Below are 16,048 nucleotides of genomic sequence, written 5' to 3'. Positions count from 1 at the left end.
TAAGCCCGATTGGATCCGGACACCCACCCCCTTTTGATTTTTTTCACTTTGTCGAAAGGTCCGTTCAAATCAAACCGATACTGACATCCGTGTCAATCAGCAGCAAAAATTCAATCCAATAAGATGCCATCGATGGTCAACATCGCTCACACCTTTTTCCCCACTCTGACGCTCAGCTCCGACCGTCAATGAGGGATGGATTGAACACGGGCCAAAGGAGACGCCCAGCTGGTCGATGCGACTCAGCCCCTCCCCCTCGGTACACAGACCCCCCCAAAATGCAGCAGCGTGACTTACGGCATGCAGTCAAGCAGTCAGAACACAGCGCCATTCCCACCAGAGCCCCTGCCAAAGTGCTTATGCGGCAGGAGCATCAAGTCCTACTTAGTATCGAGTCATCTTGAGCAACCAAGTGGGATGTGAAGAGAGGGTTAAGGCGGCAACAACCTGGATGAGGAAGCTGTGGATGGAACTGCATGCGAGAGGCACACGCACGACACGCAAGCTGCAGCGGTTGTGGGGGGGGGGGGGGGGGGGGGGGGCGGTGCTGGACCAAGTGCGACCAAGTTAGTGATTTAGCAGGTAAAGCCACTGCAAAATGTCACCAGAATGGATGCTGCTGCAGAATGAACCATTTTGGAGACAGACAAGAAGTATTAAGAGGTTGTGAGAAAGCTTTCCCCGCCCCGAGCAACTTTGCAAGTGGGTGGAAGTGAGGCGGGCAAGTGGTGAGGAGTGAAGTCCAACAACCAATCATGCGCGGTAGTGTCTCTCACTCTGTTGCTTCAATCAAAGCTCCAGAGAAGATGCTGCGGTTGCACCATGCTTTTTTCTCCCATAATTGCGACGCTCTTTGCATAAAGCAGCACCGCCGGCCGGGCATCCTCGGGGCCGAATCAGCACAAAGTCATCGTGCAACTTTATTTGTGTGTTTTCTACGATGCATTGTGAGCAAGAGGCAACTGTGAGATGAGGTCATGTCGGGATCATGTCCGTCCAGCCAGCCAGCCAGGCAGGCAGGCAGGCAGGCAGCTGTGACAGAACAGGACAGGACAGGAGTCTCCACTATACTGTACCCATTTGGACAGAAAATTCCAAACAGTAGCAAATAACACACACCAAATAAAATGTGGGTTTGCAAACTGCCAGTACTGGCATTGTATTTACTTACTGATAGCAAATCTTTAACACAACCTGTTACACTGATAAAAAGTAAGTCAATCAGAGAGAGTGATGAGGCTCCATCCCAAAATAACAAGGTGTCTGGTTAACCATTGTACCCTGCTGTATTTAGCTCAGGCTGCATGGGGCTATGGATCCAACGTCACTGCCTTACGTGGGGTGGGGGGGGACAGCTGGTCCAGCAGTCACGGCTTTACACCTCCAGTCAGTCAGTCAGTCAGTCAGTCAGCTGACAGGCAAAGCTAGAGTAGTACAGGTGGCGGGCGGGCGGGCGGACGTCTTACCCAGGGAGGCAGGTCCGAGGTGCTCAGAGCCGTCGCAAGGCTCCTCTCCTCCCTCTCAAGGAAAGCCAAAGCCCGACTCAGGCGACTCCGCTTCCCAAAGGCATTTGTCCTCCACCAGAAATAAACCACGAGTCCGATCAGCATCCAGCTGAAGCTGAACTCATAGTAGCCCAGTGCATAAATTGGGAAAATGAGCACGAAGGTCTTGGCGAATTGCACCCACGTCTGCGTCAGCTCGCCGGTGGCTGTCACGGGGCTGTCATCGGCGGGCGCGGAGGGGCGATGGAAGCGGGCACCGGGCGGAGCGGGCTTCGGCGCGGCGTAGCCGTTCTCTTTGGGTGCCGCCGCCGCCGCCGCCGCTGCGGTGCTGCTGCTGCTGCTTCCACCGTGGGCTCCTCGCACGGCCGTCATGCTGTCTCTGGACATGTCTCCGTGTTCCCAGTGTCCAAAAGGGGAGCTGCGGTTGCTTCACATGCACGCCGTTGGTGAGCCATAACCCTCACGGAGAGCCCTAACAAGCCATTCCTCTTGTACAGTAAAGAAAGCTGCACAGGCAGCCAGCCAGCCTCGCCTCGCTTCGCCTCGCCTCGCTTCGCCTCGCCTCGCCTCGCTTCGCCTCGCCTCGCTTCGCCTCGCCTCACGGCTCCGGGGTGGGAATGAACATTCCCAAAACGTGCACAGGGTATCATCATGTGCTCGAACGCGTCTGTTCATCTCAAAAACAGCACCATCTACAGGTATTTGGAAGGAACCGCATCTTAGTCGAATCGCTGCAACAGGCTGTTGTATTTTGGAATCCTATTTTGGACCTGCCTGCAGATACCTGCAACAACTAAGCAGTACTTCCGGTTAGTGCTCTTACTGTGACAGTGAATTGTTGCCACTTCCGGTATTGGCCTTCGCGACATGTTAACTTAACGAACACTACGCAGGAAAACGCTGCCTAAAACACGAACAAAAGTTCTAACAATGCGCTTACGGACACAATTTAATGCTCATCAACGCACACAACTCACACCATGCACACGTGAAGCAACTTGGTCCCCCTCGTGTACTATTTCACCTTACCACAAGATGTCGCTGCAGGCTAAGAAATCATGAAAATCACCAGCACAACTCGAATAAAAGTTCGATCGGCCTTTACGATGATAAAATCACGGTACTTGGTTTTTAAACCTTTCTTTTTATTATTTCAAATGCATTCAACCCCAAACTATAACTACAAGACTGAGATTGGTGTATAATAAAATGGGGACATATAATTCGACATAAACATTTCAACCTGTTGAGCTCGCACAATTGGGAATGGATGTGAGGTGCGACAGGTCATCTTTGGTCAAAACGAAATAACGTTTTCAAAAGGACAATTGTTTAATTTGAACATTAAAACGCGTTACATTGCACATATTTGTCAGTAGAATGTCAGTTTAGCGTTGGGCTCATTTCTGATATGCGCGGTAAAAATATATACACATAGCCTATACCCAGAAGTTGATGTGTGAAAATAAAGACTGCAATAGTTTCGTTTCACGCAATAGAAAAGGACACTTGTAAAAAGATGTTGCCCAATACAGCAAATGTGAGTGAGCCACGATTTACCTGACTCTGCAAATGTTTTGGCCAAGCAAGGTAGCTCGATTATCCGATTGTACTGTATTGTACTCATGTCTGACGAGACAGTACTGCATTCACGCTAGCAAGGAAATGGGCCCAATCAAAACAGGAATCAAAAGCAAGACCGCTGCGTTCATTTGGCTAATCAATGAACAATTCCTATGTGCTCAGCCAGCTGATGGAAACCCAACTACGATTAAAAACCCTTATTTCTTGTCCTTTTGTTTTTCCAGTCACACACACACACACTAAGAAAATAGATTGCTCATACACACTCACAAGCGCCCGTCTTGTCATTTTGCATTAGTACCACCCAAAAAAAAAGAAGAAGAAAAAGTGCAAACGTCTCCGATACAAAATGGCATGGTAGTAAAGAAATGTCAAATGAAAAAAAAAAAAGTGCATCAATACAATTGTATCCATTTGATTGGCCTGGTCAAAAGCTACAAAGGTGCATTGGAACCGGAAGTCTTATTTTGGGAGGCAGAAGTTGCAATATTACAAAGGAAAATGACAGTATTGGAGAGGGGGGGGGGGGGTCTTCCCAAAAGTAAAAGTTTTACCTAGAGATCTTATGAGATTTGAATGATGTGCTTGAAATTAAAAATGATGAACACAAATCAAATGCAACCACCTTTTCTGGACTTTCCCGTGAGAGATGAGGTTCAGTTTGCTCATAAACATTGTCGAAAAGTTAAAAAGCGGTTGCGGGTGGTGGCGGAGGGAAAAAAAGGCCTGTGAACTGAAAACATGCCGTGTGAGGAAAAAGCAAAGACACAACCAGATGGACATTCCAAGCCTATATTGTAGAACCCCAGCAACAATAAAGAAAAAATCCATTCACACAGTTTTTCAAAGCATCATTCATTCTCTCCTGATACCATCCAGGATGCAGTCAAGGCAGCCAGCCACGAGTCCGTCCTCCAGATCCAACGTCTGGGGATTCGCTCCTCAGCATTGCTCGGACACGATGAAGCCCTCCTTCTCGTGGCCCGCCGGCTCCACCTCGGCGTAGGACGGGTGGCCCGAGCCGCGGCGGAACTTCATGGCCGGCCACCTGCTGGGCCGTCTCTGCGGTGGGATGGAGGGAGGGAGGGAGGGAGCGAGCGAGACGCACAAATCAGATGACTTCCAAAGCTTCATTCATCATTTGAAAGCCCATGTCTCACCTCCATCAGGAAGAGGCTGGCGGCTGATGTCGGGTGATGGTAGATGTAGACGGTGACCGTCACGCCCGCCACCATGATGAGCATCACCAGCAGGACGCCCAGGATCAAACCCGTGTGCAGGGGGTGCGCGCCCGTCGAGCGGTCTGCCGCCGCTGGCATCACTGCAAACGCACAAAAGTACGTACGCGTCATATTCGTTTCATACAAAAAGAGGGAGTCAGGTATTGCTGTGCTCCTGTCAGCCAGCAGGGAGCGCTCAGCTTCCAATTGTCTGCTAAGGCCTAAATTAGCAGTGACATTTGATTGAGCGCCCCCCAAATTCATTTGGATTGATTGTATATCTTCTTTGTGATGACTGAACTTGTCTTCTTTGGGATACTTTGTTTAAAAAGGTCATCGAGGGGCTTAAAGCAAAGGCGCTCTCCTCCCTCCCTCTCTCTTCTTAGCCATTCATGAGCTGCAGCGCTTCAAGCAAGAATGAATGGCAAGTCAAGGACAAGGCTATACACGGCACGCAAAAGGAGCAAGAGGAGGTGGCGCTCGTCTGACTGACAAAGAGCACTAAAAAGTCCCTTTGCTTTTCAAACGCCCTCCCTCATCATAATTGTGAGTGTTTATGCGCAACAACAAAAAACAGGCAAGTAAATACCATTTTCATTTCTCCTCCTATGATGTTTTCAATGAGCAGTTAAATGGGTATCTCCCGCTCTCATTGATTTCCAGCGCACGCACTTAACCATCAACCCTGTCCAACAGGCACACTGTGGGAAATTGAAAAGCCCAACGCCATGCTGCAGGCAGGCAGGCAGGCAGGCAGGCTGTTAGCAGCTGATGGACTTCCAACGACAGAGCAGCTGTAGAACCCGCCGTGCTCTGTTTGTTTCCTTGAAACCAGCACTTTTCCGCTGGACCTCAATTATTACCAATCAAGGAAGACGACGGAAAGTCATCACATACATTTTCAACATTTTATAGCGACATCACACTTTGTGCTTGTAAAGATGTCCTCTACAGATTCTGGCAGATTCATTTCGCCTCGACGTGGCCTTGAAATGCAAATGAATCCAATAAAAGCAGTGGTGCGGCGCCATATTTTAAAGATGAGCCTTCTTCACGTGTGGCCGGCCGGCCATGGGAGTCCAACTGAAAAGCCTCAAGGTCATCACTTCAGCATTATCCGATGATTAAAACGACAGTCGTAAAATATTTTCCAGATGACTATTTCGAGTATTCAGTACCCACTTGGGTATTGATTGAGCGGTCGGTCATGGGCAAAACTGCTTCCAAACCAACTGCTGACTAAGGTCAAAAGAAAAAGCCGTGGTGACAAGTCGAAGCGCGTACCTTGATTTTCTCGGAGGTGCAGCGCGATCTTGGTATCATCTGCAAGAGAGCAAACAAGCCAGTCAGACAAAAGAATCAATCTTTCCCTCGGTCGCTTGTTTTGCCTGCCTGCAAAATGAATTGCTCCCGCAAGCTCTTCCTCTTTTCCTCTCGTCATTTGTCACACTCCATTCAAAATGTATTCTTTGACTCCGACAAGTGAAAAAATGACAGCAGACTGTTGGGTTCAATGTGAAGTATGGAAATGCAGCGTGACCCACATATGCAAATGAACACATTCATTGGGAAGGGCCTTTCATGTCAATTTCCAGACGGAATTTGGAAAATGAGATGGGCTGATGTAGTAAACAAGCAGCTAGTTAAAGGCAATCCCAGGCCCGATTAGCCATCATGAATATGGATCAGCCTGATTATTGTTTCTGCCTTCCGACGACCTGAATGTTGGAAGAGGGAAACAGAGTTTGGAGGACACCATTTGACTATCATCAGCAAAAAAATGGGCATGGATTTGCATAAGAGAGAACATCCCGCGTTTGGCCTCACACTTATCAAAGCGTGACCCTTGCAACCTCTCATGCAAAACTCTCTCAAGTGCACCACTTTCAAGAAGAGTTGATATCAGGTCATTTGTTACCAGGATCATTTATGGACCATGAGCTAGCTAGTTTGTGTGTGTGTGAAACAGAAAAAAAAGGGGGGGGGGGGGTATTGAGGAGGCTTAGTAAGGTGCCAGGTGGAACAAACAGCCATCATCAGCTGTGTCACATCCAATCTACGTACCTTCAGTCGGGGCGCTGGTCGGGGGCTGCCAGGTGGACGGCGGGGCCTCTTTGCTTCTGGGTGTGGTCCTGGCGCCAAGCGGTGTGGTGAATGGGGAGAGATACGTGGTGTCAATGATGTCACACAGCTTGTCCTTTGTCTGGAAAGACAAGTGGCACATAGGTTTATTGATGACGCCTGTTGGCTTTGGGTTCCGTTGATATTGTTCCTGTTCTCTGACCTCATCGGGACAGCTGTTGTCCACCCAGTCCTGCCGATGGCGGTCAAAGCCACTGGAGCATCTAAGTGAATAGGACAAAATAGGTATGAGCTGAACTTGTGCCATAGATGACATGAAATCAGACAATTTTCTTCAAGGAAGGTCCCCCTGGGACCGGCCGGCAGCACGGGGAATCCCTCCCTCCCTCCCTCCCTCCCTCCCTCCCTCCCTCCCTCCCTCAGCGGGGTTGCGATCAAGGTGGATTGCGTGACTTTGACTTCAAAAAATCCTTCAAAAGTCAGACAGTATTGGAGGCGGCAGCTTCAAATCCTCCAGCGGTTGAAATTGAATCCCCCACCCCCACCCCACCCTGTGGTGAACCCTGCTGACACCCCATCCCCCATATTCGGATGTTTCCCAGCGCCTGCTTTAATCATGCCGCCTGGATTGTCAACCTCATCAGCTCAATCAGCCATGACAGATTCCTCCAGACTGCCAGATCACATGAAGCGGACGGAACTAAGCAGCAGGTGCGGCGTGAGCGCCCCTTTGTTACGTCTCGACGCCACCCGGCAAAAACATTCATATCATTGAGGACCAGGGTTTGCTGCCTGGGGATCAGAAAGCACTCATGTGATGAAACTCAAAATGTGCAGCACTTTGAATGGATTGCAGTCAGCATGCGGGCGGGCGGGCGCGCTTTTTAATGAGCGCCACGGCGCAAAGGAAGCTAGCAGACGGATACAAAAGTGTGCCGAGCGGTTGTTTGAGCGCACTTGGACAGCTAATTAAAATGGCGCTTCATGAGACGCCAGCCACGGGCAAACAGCATCTCTTCATTTTTTTTTTTTTTTTACATCAACGACTTTGCCTCCGAGGCTCGAGGTGAGATCTAAATAAGCAAGCCCGTGGGAGTCCGTCACATCACCAAGAGGAATATTTCATATGGAAGGCATTCAAAGTGCGTGCGTGCGTGCGTGCGTGCGTGCGTGCGTGCGTGAGACAGTGAAATGATTTGAGGAAGGCGTGCGTGCGTGCGTGCGTGCGTGCAGCTGTGGTCACTCCAAACCAAAATTGTATGCCGGACATTGCACATTTTTTGGACCAGTGAATCATTTCGGTTCTACCGTCGGGAGGAAGTCATTTCTTTGCCAGCACATTAGCCGGATGATTTGTGGACGGTGCGCTCATTTGCAGTGTGCCCTTTGTATTTACACAAAAGAGCCATAAAAAGCAAGTCGGAACATCAAGAAAGGAAAAAAAAAAAAGGGCATTCCAGTAAAGGCACTTTGTTTAACATCCTGCCGGAGCAGATCGTTCATCAGGCGCGATCACATTTATTATGCGCAAGTTAGTAAATTGCTGTACTAGCGCAATGGACCAAAAAGCAGGACAACCCACCTGTTGAGTCGATGGCACCAGCTGCAGTTGAAGTTCACCTGGGAGGACGTGCACGTGGCGCAGGTGCTGAACTGGAGACACGCTGGAGAAGAGGAGACATTCGTTCAAATCCAAAACATGGCAGGGGGGGGGGGGGGGCAAAAGTCTCCTAGAATAGAATAGATCTTTATTGTCATTGTCACACATGTACAACGAAAATTGTCCTACTGGGCAATGGTGTAAATTCCACGGCGGAGGAGTTGGTGATCCTCGTCTTGGTCAGCTCCACCCGGTGGTACTCGTAGATGGTCCGCCGCCTCACGTCTACATTTTGGAGAAGAGAAGAGAAGAGAAGAAAAAAGGGGATGAAATGAGAAGGAAAAAAAAAAAAAGATTGGGACAAACACCCCCTCTGAAGGCGGAATGAGGTCACACGGGGGAGGCCCATGTTTCCTTTTGCGCGCCTGGCCAACTGGAGGCGGCAATTTTCTGCCGTGTAAATCAGAGCGCCGCTTGACGGCCATTGGCTCGCGGGCGAGGAGTCATAAGGCGCATGCCATCCATCAGCGCCCCTAATAACTCACAAGCTCAGGCCCATTTCTTTTTGGATGCTGCCTCGAAACATCTTCCCACCAGACCAAAGCGGTTATGAGATTGAAAATGAGCGATTCGACAAAGACGAAGCTGAAGACTCACTGGGTATCTGCTGGATTTTGTGCACCACCACAAAAGCGTCCGAGAGGCCCACCTTCACCGGGTGGTTAATGGGGCTGATCTGCGACAGTTCCACGGGAATCTGGAACAACAGGAGTCGGCGCGTTCCGAGTCCTTCTCGTGCTTCTCTTTCTGCCCCCCCACGCTACCGACCTCTTTGTAAGCAAAGACGATGCGCCCGGTGTCGTGCAGCGTGGCCTGGAAGGTGAAGCTGCCCAGGTTGTAGTTGTCCTGCAGGTGGACGTGGTCCCACTGCACCACCAGAGCTGTACCTGAAGCCGGGCGTCAAGAACACACACCATCATGTTTTTGGTTCACGCCTAGCAGACACATGGATGTCATCAAATGTCATACAAGCCGGGACTCCCTGTAAATAAGAAGTCCATTAGTGAGGGATTGAGTAGGAGCCCTCGGGCGTTATCCATTTAGTTTTACTGCGGACGGTGGACAAGCAAAGGATGAGACAGCCATTGTTCCCTGAGGAGCAAGCGACGAGCTTTGCCAACACTCGCATCCATTTTTACAGCCCGAGGGAGGGCTCGGAGCTGACGTAAAAGCAAGCTTTCTGCTGACAGCTCCCGGGAAAGTCGCTAACCATTCACATGTGCCGAACTGGGGGGGGGGGAGGACGACGAGCCAGCGAGCGAGCCAGCGAGTTCAGAGACCGCCGAGGTCAAGACGCTTGAAAACGGGCTCCACGACGAGGAAGAGGTCTGTCAGCGACCGAGACCCCATCCAGGGAGAGCGAAAGTGGGCCGAGGGGAAGGGGGGGGGGGGGGGGGTCACGTTGGCCTGCTTTCTATTTCCACTTAGCAGCTCAGCAGGCTGCGCAAGGTCCAAACAAACAAAAGCCATTCCCCAAACTACAAATTGCACTACCGCAAGCTCGTTTGAGTGAAATTAGCCGCGGCCGGCCGGGGCTTTGGTGTTTCAATGACATCAGCTTACTAAGCAGACACAAATCCCCCGTCTCACTTTCTTCGACTTTACAAATGGTTTCAATGTCTTTGGATAGCTTAGGGCCACTCCGAATGCACTTGCCATTAAGGAGAGATATTAGTGTCACCAAGAAAAAGCAAAAGCAAAAGCAAAATCCTTACCGTTGTCAAAGTAGATGACGGTTGAGTTTCTGGACACGCTGGGGTCAAAGTTGGCCATCAAGGGGGCTATGTACTGCGTAGCTGTTAGCATCCGGTGCACCACGTCGCCTGTGTAGATGAACCCTGAAGGAGATCAAACAGAAAAATGACAACAATGTTGGACCTGCTGCGTCCTTTCAACACTCCAGAACTTGCACCATTTGGACTCAACTATATACGCCACTCAGGTCTCAATCAACCAATAGCTAATAGCTAGCTCACGAACTAAGCCAAAACTAACAAGCAAACAAATGAAGCCAGCAGCACACAAGTCCAACCATTTCGCTAGCTCCAGGCTGCTAGCGACGGGTTGAATTAGCGGTAGCATCCTTGATCAGAAACAGAAGAAGCGAGTTGAGCAAACATACGCCGAGTGACTCATGCATCATCATGAAGTCACGGGGCGAGATGAACACACGTTGACAGCATAACAAACACATGGCAACTTTTGATGGGGCGGGGCGGGGCGATGCGGCGCGGGGCGGGGCGGCGCGGCGCGGCGCGGCGCGCTCCGTCCGAGCCAGCCACACGCAAATGGATTTCTCTCTCCTCACACGTGGCCCGAGCTCCACGCAAACCAGATCTGGCCCACTTAGCGGCCTGTAAACACGCTTAGTATTTATGGACTCCAGCACAAGCAAGTAAAGAGCCATTATTCATCGGAAGCAAACAGCCGCCCGCCGAATGCGCAATTTTCCACCGAAGAACAAAGACATTTGTCATCCTCAATTGAGATGAACAAATAAGCATGTTTTGCGTGCATTCTTTTTTTTCTATTCAGAAAACGTCACACCGGAGAAATAGCAGTAAACAGTATTTGGTTGATGAATACCTGGAGATGAGAAATGTCATTGAGACCAAGGCTAACCACTCTTATTTCATGTCTTGGAGCAGGGAGCCCTACAAACACACATGAATCACAGAAGGAGCAGAAGATGCCGTGTGTGTGTGTGTGTGTGTGGGGGGGGGGAATCAATCTTTCCCTCAAGACCTCCATGTTGAGCAGAGTCAGCAGCAAAGGGTACATGACAGGGCTGGCTGGTATGAGGACCACCAGACTCTATTTTGTGGTGTCAAAGTCTACCGACGTGCTTACGTTTGTATTCCCGCCCCCGCAAAAAAAAAAGAAAAGTGGTGTATTTAACATTTGTGCAAATCACACAAATGAGCAACGACAAACGCGGCGGCTTCTGGAAAAGAAATCGGGCCCTTGAATGCAAATGAAAGCAGACGGCGAGATCATTCGAGCCTTTCTATCCAAGCGGCGGAGCATAAATCAGGGAAGAAGTGCAAAAGCTGCACATTTGAGGAATCCAGATTCTGATTTCATCGCCACGATTCAGTTAGGAACCTCAGCAATAATTCCAACTATGTGCCGTTTAGGATGTCAGTAGAGTTTAGCCAAGTGCCAATAGCAGGACACGCTTCCATTCACTTGCTCCCAATCCAACGTTGGCCCAAATGCGTAAACAACTAAAAATCGGATCTAAAAAGCTTCAATAAGCTTTTCCACTTATTTTTCTTGGAGAATCCGAGTTTCAAGTGCGCTTGAAATCTGCCGATCAAGTCAAATAACGCCGCCTCACGTGGTCACCCGCAGCTAAATCGAACATCGCAAGGAGCTGCTGTTGGCCACGCCTCACACTGGGCCGCTCACGCGCAAACGACCCAACTTCACAGTTTGAAAGAAACTGCCACTCTCGCACTTTTTTGGACCATTTTCACTTAATAGTGGTTTGAATGTGTTTGTTTGAGGAGCTGGAAATGAGAAGACACAAGGCGAGGCGAGGCAGCCGGCATTTTTCCACTCTTGAGTCTTGACGGCAAAAACCACAACCGCCCGGCCGACAATTATCACATCAAAGACAACTGTTGGCCAAATACTCCGGAGATGCTCCCTAACATGTGAGCGAGCGAGTGGAACAACTTTGAAAAGCACATCCCACGCATCTCTTATCATGATTACCGCTCGCTGTTTTCCTTCGCCAATGGCCATGTCAAGGTGGCGTCTTTGGAAAAAAAAAAAAAACATTTGGGTGGCGGCGGCGAGCCAGCTGATAGATAAGAAGGCATTCCTCCAGACACAAGGAAGGAAGGAAGGAAGGAAGGAAGGAAGGAAGGAAGGAAGGAAGGAAGGAAGGAAGGAAGGAGGGAGGAGAGCGAGGAAGAGAAGAGAAGGAGGCAACAGCTATCTTGCGCCTGCAGGCCCTCTCAGGCTTTGACTTCTCCCTTCCTTCCTTCCTTCCTTCCTTCCTTCCTTCCTTCCTTCCTTCCTTCCTTCCTTCCTTCCTTCCTTCCTTCCTTCCTTCCTTCCTTCCTTCCTTCCCTCCAATCTTTCATTTTAGCATGTGTCACTAATGTCAGAATATATTGAGTAGCAGTTTACGACATCAGCATCTTAAACGCTTCTTAAAGGTCTCCAAGGTGATGAGGTTATGATTACGCTCCACTTAATGTGCTCCATCACTTACGCTTGGAAAACACTTCACCGACTCTTTGGCTTTTCTATCAATTAGTAATGAAAGACAGCTTGAGTCAACAAAAATTGTTGGACTGGCGTGCCGTGGCGTGGCGTGCCGTGGCGTGGCGATGCGATCGACGCCGAGTATCGGGCGGAGAAGAACAAAAAGAGCTTGTGTAAACACCAATAAAGTGAAGCTCCACTTCAGTCCCGCTTGATGTTTTCTTTGGCGTTTCCTGAAAAGCGGCGCTCGGGACACAGCTCGTGAAGGGGGGATTATTCGGCTTGCCTACACCTTCTGAACTTGTCTTGTTAATGGGAAGCACAGGTGTGGAACATGTGCTTGAGTTGGCAGAAGAACAATCCGGTTCAGTGTTACTTTGTCGCTAGCTACTGGGCCAGCAAGAGTATTGCGGTGCTTTCGGCTCATTTTCACGCCATTACCAACGGAAAAAAAAAAGATTCCCATGCGGAACACTTAGACACACAAACACAGCCGCCGCCGCCGCCGCCGCCGCCTTATCAATGAGGGCGAAGTCACTTGGCAGAGCCTCGCTTGTTTCCAGGCCAAAGCCAACGGCTGCTTTCCCTCCAAGAACACAGGAGGAGGGGGGGGGGGGGGGGCGGTTGTTTTGAGCCACTTTTCCGTTCCCGCCGCCGAGGTGAGAGCTGCAAATGGTCATGTGTCAGAAGAACGACTTTTGCGGTCCGAATTGGATGAGATCGAGCGGAGGATCTGTCAGCGACGCTTTTGCAGTCGGACGCTTTTCAGAGCTAAGAGGCTACCAGGTTGCCGTAGACGTGCGCATATACACAAAGGCCGTACATTTTTGAAATACCTCGGCACTTTATGAATCCCGACCGCGTCCCCCCGCCAAACCGCAGCGCAGGCAGTAAAAAATGTGTCTACGCGCACCCTGCTAGCATAGACGGCGTATCCAATAACAATAGTTAAGCGTGAACTAGTGACTTGTGTTGACTTACCGCCGGTCGCCACGGTGATCTCACGCAGCAAATGTCCATAGAAGGGGAAGTCGAAGGACAGGTTGACTCTCTGTGAGGACGAGGAAGAAGAGGCGTCCATGTTGTTTCAATTTTTGGTTTCTTTCTTTTTTGCTATCCAATGGCAATTGGACCTTTAAAGGCAGTCTGAGAAGCTGGCTTATTTGGAATAAAGGCACGTAGAGTTTGACTTCATCTCAGGGCTGGCTGGGGCCAGACGCGCTTATCCATTTTCCCCCCGGACAAAAGGCAAAGTCAGACCCCGCTTTGCTCCAGGGAAGAGAATCAGCTCAAAGCCAGGCCCCGTTGTACCCACGTGAGGTGAGGCCAGGCCGGGCCGGGCCGGGCCGGGCCGGGCCAGGCCAGGCCAGCCCGGGCCAGCCCAGCCCAGGCCAGGCCGGGCCAGGCCAGCCCAGGCAAGGCAAGACTCTGCAGCTTGCCATGGAAAATTCCCAAAACATGCTGCTACATGTCTTTGCGTGAAGCAGAACAGGGGCTCGTCGTCGTCCAAGTTTATTTGAGAGTACAGTAATTGTTTTTGTGATGAAAGCCGATCTCCACGTGGTGAGCAACTGCTGCTAATATTTTTTGGGGGTAATTTGATATTAGCATTGCACCACAAACACCAAATTGCATTAATGATGACTTCTTTCATTTTGTAAATCATAGTTGAGGGAGGGCGCAGATGGAAAGTCGGGATGATTATTTCCAGCTATTGCTCGCTTTGTTACTTTATAGACGGATCGAAAGGCTAAATGTGGTCCAATTGCTTTTGTATTTCCTGTCCAGGCCCCAAAGTCAAAAGCGTGACTCGGCCATGGCTTACCGCCGCTTGTCGATGCGTGTTGGACAGAATCCCGTGAATCTTCACTTTCTCCTTGTCCAGCTGCTCGATGTTTACCCACAAGGCCTTGCCGGCGGCATCGGCCGGGCTGTACGTTTTGGATGTGTAGTAGTTGTGATCGGCGTCCTCCTGCCAAGGGGGAGAAGAAACACCAGCGATCTGTGCATCAAGTGCTTTACATCTGGAGGAGCAGCAGCAGCAGCAGCAGATGGAGGACTCGCCATAAAACATGAATCTCCCATCTCCGCTGCTGGATGACTATTGGCATTGATTTCAAGCCAGCCAGCCAGCCAGCCAGCCAGCCAGCACGAGGACAGGTCAAGCCCGAGCAGCACCCCTGCTCACCAGGTGTCCACCTCTGACCTTTGGTACTCCCTCCCCCCAGACCGTCGGGCCAAAACATCAGCCGCATATCGTCGGGCTCCTCCAAGCGCTTTACGACGACTCGGGCGGCCCCCTCCCACGTCTGTCTTGAATTGTCTGCGTTAGCGCTGATGAAAGGCGCCTGGCGAGCTGGCAGCGTTGTCTTCAATCAAATCAGTGAAAGAATGGAATGAGATAGCACCTATTCCCAGGCTAATACGATGTCGTCATGTATTCTCCAAAGCCGAGATAAATGGCAGCTTTTTGCTTGAATGAACGCCGTTCGTCTGCTCGCCTTTTGTCAAACTGAGCTCTGAACAAACACCATCCGGATATCAACGAGGCCGTGGGCAGAGTGCCATTTCAAAGTTCTTAACAAGCTTTTTGAGCTCAAAGGTGCAGCTGTCTTATTAGAGCAGCAACAGGAAGCCCCCATGACACGAACGAGCCCGTCCGTCTTTGCTGCAGGAAAGGCTAAAAGTGCAGCCTCAAAGTTTCGGTGATGAGAGACAATCTCAAAATGGCCGCCTGCTTCTTAAGAGCGGCTCTTGAAACGGCTTTGGTTCTGATGGGCAGGTCGGCTCTGTCACGGGTAGACCCACAAAAACAAGACGGTTGACATCTGCTCTATTTCTGCAAAATGATCGATGGCGGCGACAGGCACAACTGCTCTTTTTACAACAAGTTGTTTTTGTGGTGGGCCATGGCTTTTTGTTGTTTTTTGACAGATGGGGGGAAATCGAATCCAAATTGTTAGCAACGCATCAAGTTTGGTGAGTCACCCAAACAGAAAACGCAAGTGCTGTGCTGATGTGCCAATTGTGCTCGGATGTACGTATTTTGATTGGACGACATCCAGTCTGAGCGTCCCACCTTGCATTCTCGACTTGCTCGCCTCAAGCTAGCTGAGGCTCGCGCTGGGAATACGGGCTGCGGCAATACGGGCTGCGGCAATACGGGCTGCGGCAATACGGGCTGCGGCAATACGAGCTGCGGCAATACGGGCTGCGGCAATACGAGCTGCGGCAATACGAGCTGTGGGAATCCCCCCGTCCAAAAGCAGACATGAAACCTCGCCGCCCGTCGTCCCACACATTAGAAGCAGCCACACAATCGGGTTCTGGTCGGACCCCACATACTCCCGTTTGCTTTTACTGGCGTCTGACATGGCTTAAAGCCTCAAGACAGCCCGTGCCTTGTGTAAATACGAGCAGCAGGGTGTGAAAATGAGCCCGCGGAATGCACGCCACTGCTTTGGGAGCAATATGTCTGTGTGAGCGGGCGGGGCGGGGGCAGTACCAGTCCCATCGAGCCACCGCTTCCGATGGGGCTTCGTGACCTGGAGAGCCCCCAGGCGCCACAGCGTCTGCTGTCACGGGGCCAAACGCACATTTCCAGGTGAGAGGAAGCCAAAGCTGGCCGGGTGGCACCGCTTAACCCAAACACAGCCGACCACTGCGCACAGTCCATAAAAAAAGATGGAGGCAAGTGGCCATAAAGATGAGGGAATAAGTGATCGTCAGCAGGTCCAAACAAAGTGCCGTCTAGCAATCTAGGCTGGCTCAAGTTAGCT

The 16,048-nt window shown here is 50.6% G+C and overlaps 1 protein-coding gene across 1 annotated transcript in view; it reads right to left on the bottom strand.

Moving 5' to 3' along the window:
• The window catches only part of esyt2b (extended synaptotagmin-like protein 2b), a 37,572-nt gene that overhangs the window by 10,073 nt on the left and 11,451 nt on the right, over positions 1-16,048 (bottom strand). Inside the window, exons 7-17 of the mRNA XM_037279497.1 lie at positions 14,095-14,241; positions 13,251-13,320; positions 9,767-9,889; positions 8,820-8,938; positions 8,649-8,748; positions 8,181-8,276; positions 7,974-8,055; positions 6,594-6,654; positions 6,374-6,512; positions 5,588-5,632; positions 1,467-1,825 (exon numbers count right to left, since the gene is read on the bottom strand). Of these exons, the coding sequence (XP_037135392.1) occupies positions 1,467-1,825; positions 5,588-5,632; positions 6,374-6,512; positions 6,594-6,654; positions 7,974-8,055; positions 8,181-8,276; positions 8,649-8,748; positions 8,820-8,938; positions 9,767-9,889; positions 13,251-13,320; positions 14,095-14,241 (1,341 nt within the window). The remainder of the gene's footprint in view (positions 1-1,466; positions 1,826-5,587; positions 5,633-6,373; positions 6,513-6,593; positions 6,655-7,973; positions 8,056-8,180; positions 8,277-8,648; positions 8,749-8,819; positions 8,939-9,766; positions 9,890-13,250; positions 13,321-14,094; positions 14,242-16,048) is intronic.

The sequence above is a fragment of the Syngnathus acus genome, chromosome 20, assembly GCF_901709675.1.
Source record: "Syngnathus acus chromosome 20, fSynAcu1.2, whole genome shotgun sequence".
Lineage (NCBI taxonomy): Eukaryota > Metazoa > Chordata > Actinopteri > Syngnathiformes > Syngnathidae > Syngnathus > Syngnathus acus.
The sequence above is the reverse complement of the archived record's forward strand: the minus strand, read 5'-3'. Positions and strand labels throughout refer to the sequence as shown.